Genomic DNA, 12,399 nt, shown 5'->3' on the forward strand with positions numbered 1-12,399 from the left:
GTTGGCAGTGCGTGTTCTTACCGGCACGTAAAGTAATACCGTGGCTTACGATACATGGCGCCGTAGCTTCGGTGAAGAACGCATCAGTATGCTTTGTCATCAAGTGGGATTTCTTGGTTGTGCTGTTCTAGCTGTTAATATGTATTTGCTTTAAAGGTAGACTATTAGTACCTTTTTACTGGGAAGGAATCAGCCATTAAATGACAGATGAATAGATGATATTGAATTTAACAGAATACCTGACATCTGATGTTGCTTTTCATAGCGTGGCTAGTAGTGATGGAACCTGGGGAGGCAATTCAAGGGTCACATATTGGACTAGGCTCCGAACCATCACATTGCCTCTTTCCGAGTTAAAAAAGGGAGTTTGAAAAGCAAATGGCATGTGGCTTGTTGGAATTTAAAAGATACTAAATTTATGATCATTGTGTAAAAATGTACCCAGTACTTTTGGTGGCTGATGGAGTCCTGAAGGTACAGTCTTCTATGAAACCAGAGAGACTATCTAAGATTGGTCTTTCAAGGCACAAGAAGATGCATCAGAGGTGGCGGTGGGAGGGGGCAAGGGAAAGGTTCTGGTTTGTGTGTCTGAAAAGAAAAATTGGAGAGAAATTTCTGTTGGAGCTAATGATCTTGGCAAATATCCAAGGAAGACACTAAGCATCCAGTACCTAAACTTAAACACACAGGTGCCATGAAAATACACCATAGTGTAATCCATTTCTGCGCTGTCATTAAGTCCCTGTGTGGCCTTGGGCAAGTGAATTACCACTGGGATTTCCCAGAGGGCTGGACTACAAAGCAGGTTCCTTCCAGCTAAAAACACTGCAACTCTCTCAGCATTTTTGAGATGTGGTTTCATTGATGAGAGCATGGTGATTGCTCTAAGGTCTTGTTTATCCTTCAGTTCTGTGGGCTCTTGGAAGAGAATGTTACAAAGATGACAAAGTCATTTTTTTTTTTTTTTTTTTTTAAGATTTTATTTATTTATTTGACAGAGAGAGACATAGCGAGAGCAGGAACACAAGCAGGGGGAGTGGGAGAGGGAGAAGCAGGCTTCCTGCCGAGCAGGGAGCCCGATGTGGGACTCGATCCCAGGACCCTGGGATCATGACCTGAGCCGAAGGCAGACGCTTAACGACTGAGCCACCCAGGCGCCCGATGACAAAGTCATTTTTTTGATTATTGATTTAATTTCTGAAAAAACAAAATAGGAAATTATGTCCCCTAGGGCTAAGGAAAGTTGCTGTGATGATTTTCCACTTACTTTGATCCCAACTATATCAATGAGAAATAGGGAATTTGGTGAGAAAATTTTAGAGTCTAATTTGTTAAAATCTGACATCATATTTATTTTTGTTTGAAATGGGAACACAGTGTACAGTCACTGAGACTTGACCAGGTAGTTTGCAAAAAATGTTTGAAAAAGTACATCCATGTGAAAAGAATGTCTAGAATGATTCAACCGGTATTATTATTTTTTTATAAATGAGTCATGGCTGTGTTTGACTTTCTCTTCTATGCTTTTCATTTCTCCATAATGACACAGATTTTTGTGGGTTTCTTTTTTTTTTTCTTCTTCCCTTGGGTATATACCACATTTTACTACATTTGAAGATTGTTACTAATGAAATGATAAATCTATGTTGAATTTGGTTACCATGCTGCTTTTAGAATGAGTGTTTTGTTTATGGCTCTTTCATCCTGATTTTTTTTTTTAATTTGGGTCTATGTCCAATAACAATGTACTGGGATGAAGAGGAGAAATCAAGATTGGAGAGACAAAGCCAGACTATAGCCCTTTAAGGAGACTTTTTGGGAGGACAGAACTGGAAGGAAGTAAACCAGTTAAATAAGTGTTGTTTGGCCGTGTCAACTTTCCTTGTTGGGCAATTCAAGATATTAGCTGTTCTAGAAGAAACTTCTGGATATAAGTAATCCCATCTACTTACCACTTTGACCCTTTAGGTAGGGAGATGATAAAATATGATTCTTAATAACTGGGTATTTCTACATAGAAGGAGCAAAATGTAAGCTCATTTTGTATGAATGGTGATTATCGAAGGGTTTTTATTGTAGCAATGGCTTTTTCATTGGAAATACCAGGAAGCTTTTGTTATCGCTAATACTAAAAATGAACAGAAAGGTGATCCAAGGACTGTCTTAAAAGAGGAGTCCTGATAGAAGTGGGCAGATGTGTGTATTTACTGATTTTTGATGTAAGGGACATGAAAGCTAACCTGATTCATTTGTTTTTAGGGGCTCTTGGCTTTGGGCCTCAGTGCAAGTCCATTGGAAAAGGCAGCTGCAACAATCTAGTGGTCACCAGCAGTCCCATGATGGTTCAGCGACTGGGACCCAATTCACCTCCAGCAAGCCAGGTCTCTACAGCATGCAACCAGATCAGTCCTAGCTTACAGAGGGCAATGAATGCTGCCAACCTGAATATACCTCCTTCAGATACCAGGTCTCATGTTACTTTTTTTTTTCTCCCTTCTTATGGTATAATCATACCCCACGTATGTTTTCCCTTCCCTTTCTGAACACATGCACACACACACACACCCCACACACACGTACACACATATACTCACTCCAGCAACTCTTTCAATTTGAGCTTTGTAGGGGAATGTGTATAAAAACGAAGTATGTGTCGTAATATCCTCTTAATTGGGAAGAATGGTTTCCTACCTGCTGTCTTGTACTCTAAGTGTAGTTAATGTCCATTTTGAGACTCTTGGGCCTTCGTGACAAAAGCCCAGTGTGTAAACGCGGCAGTTTGGTGAGGCTGGCCCTGTCCTGGCTAGAGAATTGAGATGCGCCATGTACATCTCTTACCAGCTTGTTTTCCAGGGTATGTGTTGCAGTGTCCCCAGGCTGCTTTACCATCTGTTTTGTCTGTCCATCCATCCACCCGAATATCTATTAAGTACCTACTGTCTGTATAATATAATAGTTGACGTTTAGGGAGATGGTAGAAAAAGTAAAGAGAAGTCATGAATTTCGAGACTTTATGATGTGTCTGGGAAGACACACTTTCATGCATGAATTACATAGCATTTCAACATAATGTCTGATTAGGTGCCAGAATAAGGGGGTCCAGTGAATGCTGTGCGTCATTCTGTATGGGAGAGAATTGAATAGGAAAGGGAAATCACCCCTTCAGATACATTTTTATATCTCTCAAGGTTGATATTATAGGGGACATAAAACCAAAATACTGTGCAATGTGTAAGGTCCATTTCCATATTTGAAATGAATTATTTTGTCTCCTAATAAGTAGCCTTCTTGGAGAAACACCATCCAGAGTTTTTAACCTCTTAGTCCTGGCTCTGCTGTAGCTGTGATTTTGCAAAGGAATTGGACTATATGGGCCCTCTGCTTCCTCTTCTCGGAGGATGGAATCTACTGAGGTGTCTCACAGTTGTGGGGTCCCGTGTCTTCTCCCATCCTTCCTCCTCTTCCTCCTGTATCCTTTTCCCTCTCGTATCTCTGCCCTGTCCTCCCAGCCACTACCTGAGACTCAGAAATCATAGTTCCTGGATCCTTTTTTTTTATGCCAGTTTTTTCATGAGATGGAAACTTGTTTTGCACCTGAGAATTTTTGTGATGGGAAGCTGCTGCTGTCATTTTGCCATTGATGATTATGCCTTGAGGGACTCCTCAGACTTGCTGAGTGTCGCATGTAAAATTAACTGTACTCGGGGAGTAGGTGTCATTGGAAAGCCTTCAGCTTCCTGTCTCTGGCAAGTCCAGCCCATGCCTTGAAGGCAGAGAGTCATAATTAATGGAGAAAGTGGCGGTAGACAGGGCATGCGCTGCTCCAGCCTCGTACCTTATGCAGTCCCTTTCATGGGTTGGCCAGAGAAGGGTCATTATCTCAGTGTTTTCTGGCATATTTGATTCCTTAGCATAATTTTATATCCTTAAAGGACAGCATCTTAAAGATGCATTGACATGTGTTTTTGACTGTGTATTCTGTGAGTCCTTCTATGGAAATCATTCTTTGGCAGGATGAACAAAGAAACAGGAGTTGGGAGGTCGGGTGGCTTGGTGAAGTACGGAAATTACTTTTAGCAATCTGGGAAGGTTGCATTTATTGTGATCCTTAAATTGGGTTGTGTGTTCCTTCAGAGGAAACAAAGGATAGGAGGCAAGAGTTCAGCCTGAGGGCATTTTGCTGTCTAAAGATAAAGAGAAGATGGAGAGAGAATCATCTCTGTGTGTTATCCATTGGAGACATGCCAGAGGGAAGCGGGTGGGGAGGGGGCATGCGCTGTTTGCAGTGAGTGATGGCTGTCCTCTAGAAAGCTGTAAAGTTTATTGTTTTTTCCTGATTATCTATGTAATTGTTATTCATTGTAGAAAATACGGAAAGTGTGGAAAAGCAGGAGGTAGTGAATGGTAGTCGTCCTGAACCCTGTCACCCACAGGCAACCATGGGAGCAATTTTGATACATTCCCTTCTCGTTACATGCAGATGCATTCATGATAAGCACAGGTTTTCCTTTCCACCAGATTGATCTATAATTACCTACATGGTCTTATAATTACCATTTTTTTTTTTAACTAATAGAAACACTTTCTTTGTAGTAAAAATCTTCTTCAGCATCGTATAATGGCTTCTTCCTGCCCAAGATTCCATTTTATTAAAAAAAAAACCAACCTGTAATTTTTATCAGTCTTTTATTACTGGGCATTCATTCAGCTGGTTCCCTTTGTTTCAGTATTATAAGTAATGCTTTATCAGATCAGTTCTGTAAATCTGCTGTTGCATATCTCTGGTTATGAGAATAAATTCTTAGAAGTAAAATTTGCTGAGTTAAAGGAGATGTACGGTTTTGAGGCTTTTGCTCTAGATTCCAAAATTGCACTGCAGCAAAGTTCTGCCCATTGATACACTCACCAGCAGTCTGACAGTTCCTGTTTTCTTACTAAATACTAGGTATTTTTATTCTGATACCTTTTGCCAATTTGATGTGCAAATTGTTATTTTATCTTAATTTGAATTTTCCTAATTATTAATAATATTGAGTAGTCTCCATAGATTCACTGTTTGCATTTCTTCTTTCGACTTCCTTTGACTGTTTGTCTTCTGGAGTGCTCATTTTGGGAAAAGCACTCCTCTGTAGCTTCGTTGGGTTCGGTTTAATGCAGTGACGCACAACATGCCCTAATGCTGTATATTTGCCTTTATTAACTTCCCAACCATTTCTGACGAGCCCCACTTAATAATAAATGCAGACTACACCTTACCTTCTTGAAGATGCAGAAACCATTCTTGATCTAGGCATTGCCAAAGCTCTGTAATACAGAGGCCACCCTATGTATTTACCTTAAAATGACAAGTACACTGATACGATAACCTCATACAGTAGCTTCATGTACCCATACAGCAAAAGCTGGGCAACAGAAGAGATTGGACACGACTGGTGTGGGCTTTGTATATGTTCGGCTTTCCTGGTGCTTTCATATACATTGTGATTGTGCATTTTATGATTGAATATTCATAAACCATCTGTAGGTGTTACCTCAGTTTTATAGATGATGGACCCAAGACACACAAAGTCTAAATGCTTTGCCTAGTGTCACTTAGCTTGTCATTTACAAAGTGCAGCCATCAATCTAATAATGTCATTCTGGATCTCAAAAGGCACCACATTTTTCTCTCCTAAACCACACATTCTTGGAGGTGATTTCTGGTGGTGGAATTTCTTAGGGTTTCCTTTTGGGTTGGAGTATGTCCACAAAGCTCAGAGGAGGCCAAGGTGGCTGAGAATGGACTGTGGACTCTGTTAAGTTCTAACGGTTTACAAAGCCATACTGTCTTCAGATGCAGTGCTACCTCTCGGGGATTTGCCCACGCACAGAGACGAGAACTTACAGATAGACTAAGACTAGTCTTTTCTGTGACATAGATAATATATATTCTCTTGAGGATCAGTTTGAGGAATTCCATGTGATCTGTAAGTTAGTATTTCTTTTGAACTTGGTGTTGAAGCAACCAATCCAGCTTGGTCATCCTGCCCCTTACGGCACTGCGAGAGTCACTTAGCTCTTGCCTCACCAGTCCCCTTAACCTGTTTCACTGATGGTGTCGGAGTTTTCATACGGGTTGTATTTTGTTTGAGCTGTATCTCTTTCCTTTCCTATAGCTCCAAATTAACCACTCACTAGAAATAATGTCTTTGGGAGCAGATGAATATATGGAAATGGAGACGGTCTTGTCTGTTTGTCCGTCTCTTTCCCAGAGGCCTGGAGTGCGCAGCCTCAGGGGCTATAGGAGAGAATCCTTGGGAATTTTTCAGTCATTGAGCACATGGTCGCAGAAGGAGGACAGAAAATGTGGGTTCTAAGCACAGCTTGTGTGACTTCAAGCCTGTTATAGCAGGCCTGTTGATCAGGCGGAACTGTACGGACCACATTTGGGGTATGATACCGGGGAGAACAGCAGAGGATCTGTGGGATCTAGCGAGGTGACTGCCCATCCAGGGCTGCTTCATCTTTATCTCTGTAGAAAAGCCAGTGTGTGTGGTGGTGGCAGTGGGAGGAGCTCACAGAACCTCAGTTCTGTTCTCTGGAAGATAGAGGGTGTTTTAGAAATCCAGTTTACTCACCTCAAAGGCTGTATCAGATGGGTACAGAAAATGCTTTGTAAGCTATAAATGTTGGCTATTTATCATTCTATTGGTTATTCACCTTTACTTAATCAACAATTTTTTGAAAACTTACTATATTCTCATACTCTGGTGGGTACCAGGGAGCTAAAAATGATCCCTTCGTTGAAGGGCTTTGAATTTCCCTGAGGAAGGTCACACCCACAGACGCCAGCAGTGGGCTACATTGAAGGCACAGGATAGACAGTACACACCTGCTTCGGAAAGAGGACTCTTCTGAGAGCTGGTGTATTTGGGGGAGGTTTCATGGATTAGAACTTTGAAAGATGGAAAGATCTGGGTAATTGCACACAAGGGAGATTGGCGGCTAGGCAGAGGCCATTTGTTGGAAGTTGTGTTTGTATTAGGTGTTTGAGATAGAAGAGAGAGTTCTCTGTTCCTGTTATTACCATTGTGAAGAGAAGATAGAATTTGATTTCTGAAAGTATATGGTAACTGTCTTAGAAAACAGATGTCTGAGGAGTTAGGGGACGTGTCTGCATGGGGTTAGGATGAGATTTAAATCAAGCCATAGTTAGGTGTAATTGGGGAAAAATAAGAAGTAACTCTTGACGATAGAACAGATGAACGTGTCACACTGTAGGCTGCCCTCAAACTAAATAATATAATTTCACATGCAAAGTATATGCAGGTGGGTCGAATACTTTCTGCCTGATATTCACCACTTAAAAACCCAAAATGCTGCCGTATGACAGTGACCAGGCAAATGTACCGTTTGAGAATGTTCTATAAACCGTCTCAACCTCAGGGTATAAAGCAAAGTCAGTTGTCTGCCTCGTATATGACACGACTACTGATTTGGCTTGGGTCAGAAAGCAATTCCTGAATCTCCCTGGGGAAGGGACCAAAAGGCCCTTGACATCCAGTCACCAGGAGCCTTCAGCTGAGCTCTGCAGGGAGCGCTGCCTGCCACGGGTGTGCTGGGAAAATCATTGAAAGTGTCCACGGGGAATTAAAAAACAGATGGTTCAGAAACCGCTTTGGGGCTTGCAAAAGGACTTCAGCCCTAGTATAGGAATGGGGACGGCGAAAGAAACCTGTGTCAGGGGCAACTGGACGTAAACTCCTGCTGTGTTTGTCATTGGTAAACATTACTTCACTCGGTGGAAACATCACATCGATAACGGTGTTATCCATCACCTTATACTGTGCATTTGAGAGTCGAGATGTTTTCTTGCTGATAGCTCATGCTTGTAGGAAACAGTATTCCTGGCTTCCATCTTGTGAGAAGGAGTAGGAGGAACAGATGGGACGAGAATGCTTCTCTTTTCCCTCCGTTCCTTTGCAACAGGCTGCTGAATAACAGCTGGAAGGAGTAAATGGGTTCATTCCTGGCAAGATAGACATTCTGTTTAATATTTTGTTTTGGTTAATTTTTTTTTTTTGGTCAGAAGAAAAGATCTCTGTAGAAAAGCCAGTGCAGGTACATATGAGTAAACTGGGTTTTTCTGATCCACACCACGTCTGAGTTGGGAAATGTAGTGAGTGATAGCTAGCCTCTTTGTGACAGGTTTACATCTGAGGGCTGTAGCTTTTCCTTTCAGTGATTTTTAAGACAGTGATGTCATAGTGAAGCAAGACAAATTTTAAAGTGGCCAGACTACATCACAAGCCCTTTTGATATGCACGTAAATCTTGTGACATGACACATGCTTTGTCAAGGGCACGAAGAACGGGAGATGAATCGCTGCAAAAGTGAACGAAAGATCTCTTCTTGGGAAAGAAAGGGAAAGATCTCTCCTTGATCTAACGCTGCTCTGATTCAGGACAGGAACTTGTGGAAAACCCCAGAGTAGCAAGTGTAATTCAACCCTGCCAGGCCCAAATGCATTATGCCACATAGGAATTGATCCCAGGCTGTCATTCCCTCCGATATCGTAGCTGTATTTTGTATGTATTTTTTCATTTCCTGGGGTGATTGGATGCTGTGACTTAGAGTACTGACTGAGTTACTGTCTTTTAAAGAAATCTTTAGAATTCCTTATCATCAGTGAAATGAAGTTGTGAATTTATTAGTGGGCCCCCTGGATGACCCTTTGACTTTGAGGATATACTCTTTTTCAAATTAAGCATTGGTTTGCGTTTTACTTAACCGAACAGATTTTGCTCAAAGGCTGAGGCTCTGATTAGACTTGTATTCCCTGCGGTGCCTATTTGTAGTATGCTGTACACAGTAAATGCTTACTAAATACTTGCTTATCTGCTTTGCCATGACGGGCATCAATAATTATTCCCTGGTCTCTGATTTTTTTTTCCCCCCCGACATTAAAAAAGATATTTAAAAATAAAGTAAGGACTATTTATTATCATTAAAGTATTAAGATTATTTATAACAATAGATCTTTTGTTTTATTATTCCACTGAGCATTAGCCTCTATTGTCCTTCTTGGTAAAATGTTATTTACCTGGAACTAAAAGCCTTGGGTTTTATCTTAGCCAAAGAATGTGTGTTTAGCCGAGAATGTAATTAGGGGAAATACTTAAGGGATTGTCAATGCAGTGTTCTTTTAGCTCTTAAGCAATCCATATCCTGCTAAAATGTTTGTCTTTTTTTTCTTTCTTTCTTTTTTTTTTTTTTTCCTCCTTCTGGCTGCCGTTCCAGGTCCCTTATTTCTCGCGAGTCTTTGGCGTCCACGACTTTGAGTCTCACAGAGAGTCAGTCAGCCTTGAGCGTGAAACAAGAGTGGTCTCATGGCTACAGGGCTCTCCCGTCACTCTCCTCCAGCCACAGCTCCCAGAACGGCACTGATCTAGGGGACCTCCTTAGCCTTCCTCCCGGGACAGCCGTGTCCAGCAATAGCGTCTCTAACTCACTGCCGTCCTACCTTTTCAGCATGGAAAACAGCCACTCTCCTTACCCCAGTCCCCGGCACTCATCGGCCAGGTCCCACTCAGCCCGCGCCAAGAAGAGAGCGCTGTCCTTGTCCCCGCTGTCTGATGGCATTGGGATAGACTTCAATACCATCATCCGCACCTCGCCCACCTCACTGGTCGCCTACATCAACGGGTCGAGGGCTTCCCCGGCCACCATGTCCCCGCAGCCCGAGGTCTACGGGCATTTCCTGGGGGTGCGTGGCAGCTGCATTCCCCAGCCGTGCTCGGTGCCGGGCAGCCAGAAGGGCGTGCGGGTGGCCAGCAGTGGCCTGGTGCTCCCGGCCTACGGCGAGGGCGGCGTGCTGGAGTGTGAGCGCATGCAGCAGCTGGAGCACGGAGGCCTCCAGCCAGGGCTGGTCCACAACATGGTGGTGCAGCATGGCCTGCCCAGCCACGACGGCCAGCCGGGCGGCCTGCTGAAGACGGAGCGCCTCGATGATTTCCCGGGCGGTGCCCTGGACCTGCCCCCTGCGCCCCCTCTGCCCCCTCTGCCGCCACCCCCCCAGGGCCCCCCGCCCCCCTACCACTCCCACCCCCATCTGCACCACCAGGAGCTAGTGGCCCGTGCCCAGCCGCTGGCCCTTCCCCAGGAGGCCCTGGAGGAGGACGGGGAGATGGAGGACGTTGGGGGCAAACACTGCTGTCGCTGGATCGACTGCAGCGCCCTGTATGACCAGCAGGAGGAACTTGTGCGGCACATCGAGAAGGTTCACATAGACCAGCGCAAAGGGGAAGACTTCACTTGCTTCTGGGCCGGCTGTCCTCGGAGGTACAAGCCGTTCAACGCGCGGTATAAACTGCTCATCCACATGCGAGTCCACTCCGGGGAGAAGCCCAACAAGTGCACGGTGAGTCTCCTGCTGAGGTTCTCAGGCTTTCGTCAGAGGTGCGTGGCGTCTTCCACACTTGGCCACAGATCAGGGACATTTTCTTCTTTTATGGGATTCGGACCCATGGGGGTCTAGGTATCCATGAAATTTGACTTCTCTTTAGCCTGAGGACAGGAAAGATTTCTTTAATTATTGGCAGCAGGGGTCCCGCTCCGCTTCTAGATTCTCTTCTGCAAATGTACGTGATCCACACCATCAGGGGAGGTTGATCTGCCACACTGTCCAGAATCTTGGGAAATCCATGCCTGCCAGGTACCAACTTGAAGTTGCTGAAATGCGCAGGGCAGGGAAACACACGCTGTAACTCCCAGCAAGAGCTAGCTTTTTTCCAAAGCAAATATTCAGGGATTTTTCCTTCCCTCCAATAACTGGGCGAGTATTGGGGTTGGAGGAGGGGCTGTTCTGATATTTGGAAAGGAACGCACACTTAGCAACTTGCCCAGTAAAGATGTTGCTGCATACACCCACACGCCCGTGCACCGCACACTCGGGGGCTGTGAGCCTAGTTAATGATTTATAGCCAGCAGAAAGACACCCAGGGGATACCACGGGAGCAGGATCTCACAGGGTCTCACGGAATCTTAAGGAGAGAAAACTTTGTGGAAAAGTATAAGGAGAATGAACCAAGAGGGGACTGTGCCTTGGGTGTTGAAGGAAGTGGCCCTGGTGCCTCTTTCTCCCCTGCCTCCCCTTTTCACAACATCGATCCTGGAACTTGTCTGTGATTCTTGGCAAAATTTGCTATTTTTGAATAATAGGACTCTTAAATGATTTTGCAATCATTTCACACCTAACAGAAACCCTCAGGGTTTACAAGCAGGACATCACCCTTGGGATCACAGGGCAGCTTTGCACAATCTCCTATAGCTCGCTTAACTCTGGGAAGAAGAAGAGCATGTGTTTTATATTACTTTAGATGGACAGGAATATTTCTTTCAGAGTTAAAATCTGAGAATTGTAGGTACTCCCTGGATATTGAATATGCCACAGATCACTGAATGTGTGGAACATATAAATCATTTTGAAAAGGGACTTATTCAGACGGTGGTCCCCCGGCCAGAGTCCTTTCTTACTCTGTATGTCTTGATGATAAAGAATCTGGGCTGTGTTTATGTTTGATTGTAGATTGGCCAAGTTGTCTGATTTATGTAAAAGCAGACCAAATAGGTTGGTAGCTGTAATGCCGGTATTGGAAACACTTTTTCACTATCCAGTAGGTATTTCTGAAAGAGTTTTCAGAATTTCTGGTGGAATGAAATTGCATTTCTTGCCATTACCTTGTGCCCCATGTTGTGATTTTTCGTAAGGAAAACCAGAAGCTGATACATTGTGAGGATGCCATGTTATATGACTGAAGAGAATAATTACATTTCAGGTGGCAAAACCTTCCTCTTGTCAGTAGGGTTCTGCATTAAAAATGCCAGAAAGAGACAAGCAATTGAAGGCAATTCCATTTAGTCTGTTTGGAACACACTGGCCTATTGCAGGCAGGAAAGACGTTCAGTCTCTGAGGGAAAACAGTCCAACCTCTTAGTTCTGACTAATCCTGGCTGAAAATAGTTTGCTGGATTTGGCTTTACTGAAATAAACATAAAGGCCTGAATTATCCAAAACATATTTTTTGCATTGCAAAATTAATTTTTGTGCAATAGGATTTCCCCATTTTCCCACTCTTCCCAGACTTTGCAATGGCATATAACTTTGTAAAGTTGACTTTTGCTAAAGTGCAGGATGACTATTAAAAATAGAACTATTTCAGTGAAAGAATAAGCTGAGAGGTGAATATTTGCAGGCCTCTGCTTGGCTTTTCATTGTATTATTCCGGATGGGTATGGGAGGTGGTTTCTTTCTTTCCTAGTTTGCCTCCTTCCCACTTCTCGATGGAACCTGTAAAATTCAGATTGCTGGATATAACAGCATATCAAATCTAGACCCACAAAGCATTAAATGGTACATGT

At 43.5% G+C, this 12,399-nt stretch overlaps 1 protein-coding gene across 7 annotated transcripts in view; it reads left to right on the forward strand.

The window, feature by feature from the left end:
• GLIS3 (GLIS family zinc finger 3) overlaps nucleotides 1–12,399 on the forward strand; it is a 439,369-nt gene that overhangs the window by 142,728 nt on the left and 284,242 nt on the right. For all 7 annotated transcript variants that reach the window (XR_013443988.1, XR_013443987.1, XM_078062287.1 and 4 more), the window contains 2 exons: nucleotides 2,260–2,467; nucleotides 9,280–10,399. Coding sequence is in view for 5 of the 7 variants with exons in the window: in XM_078062287.1 (XP_077918413.1) it covers nucleotides 2,260–2,467; nucleotides 9,280–10,399 (1,328 nt within the window). In the remaining 2 variants the exon portion in view is untranslated. The remainder of the gene's footprint in view (nucleotides 1–2,259; nucleotides 2,468–9,279; nucleotides 10,400–12,399) is intronic.

Source organism: Halichoerus grypus, chromosome 14 (assembly GCF_964656455.1).
Source record: "Halichoerus grypus chromosome 14, mHalGry1.hap1.1, whole genome shotgun sequence".
NCBI lineage: Eukaryota > Metazoa > Chordata > Mammalia > Carnivora > Phocidae > Halichoerus > Halichoerus grypus.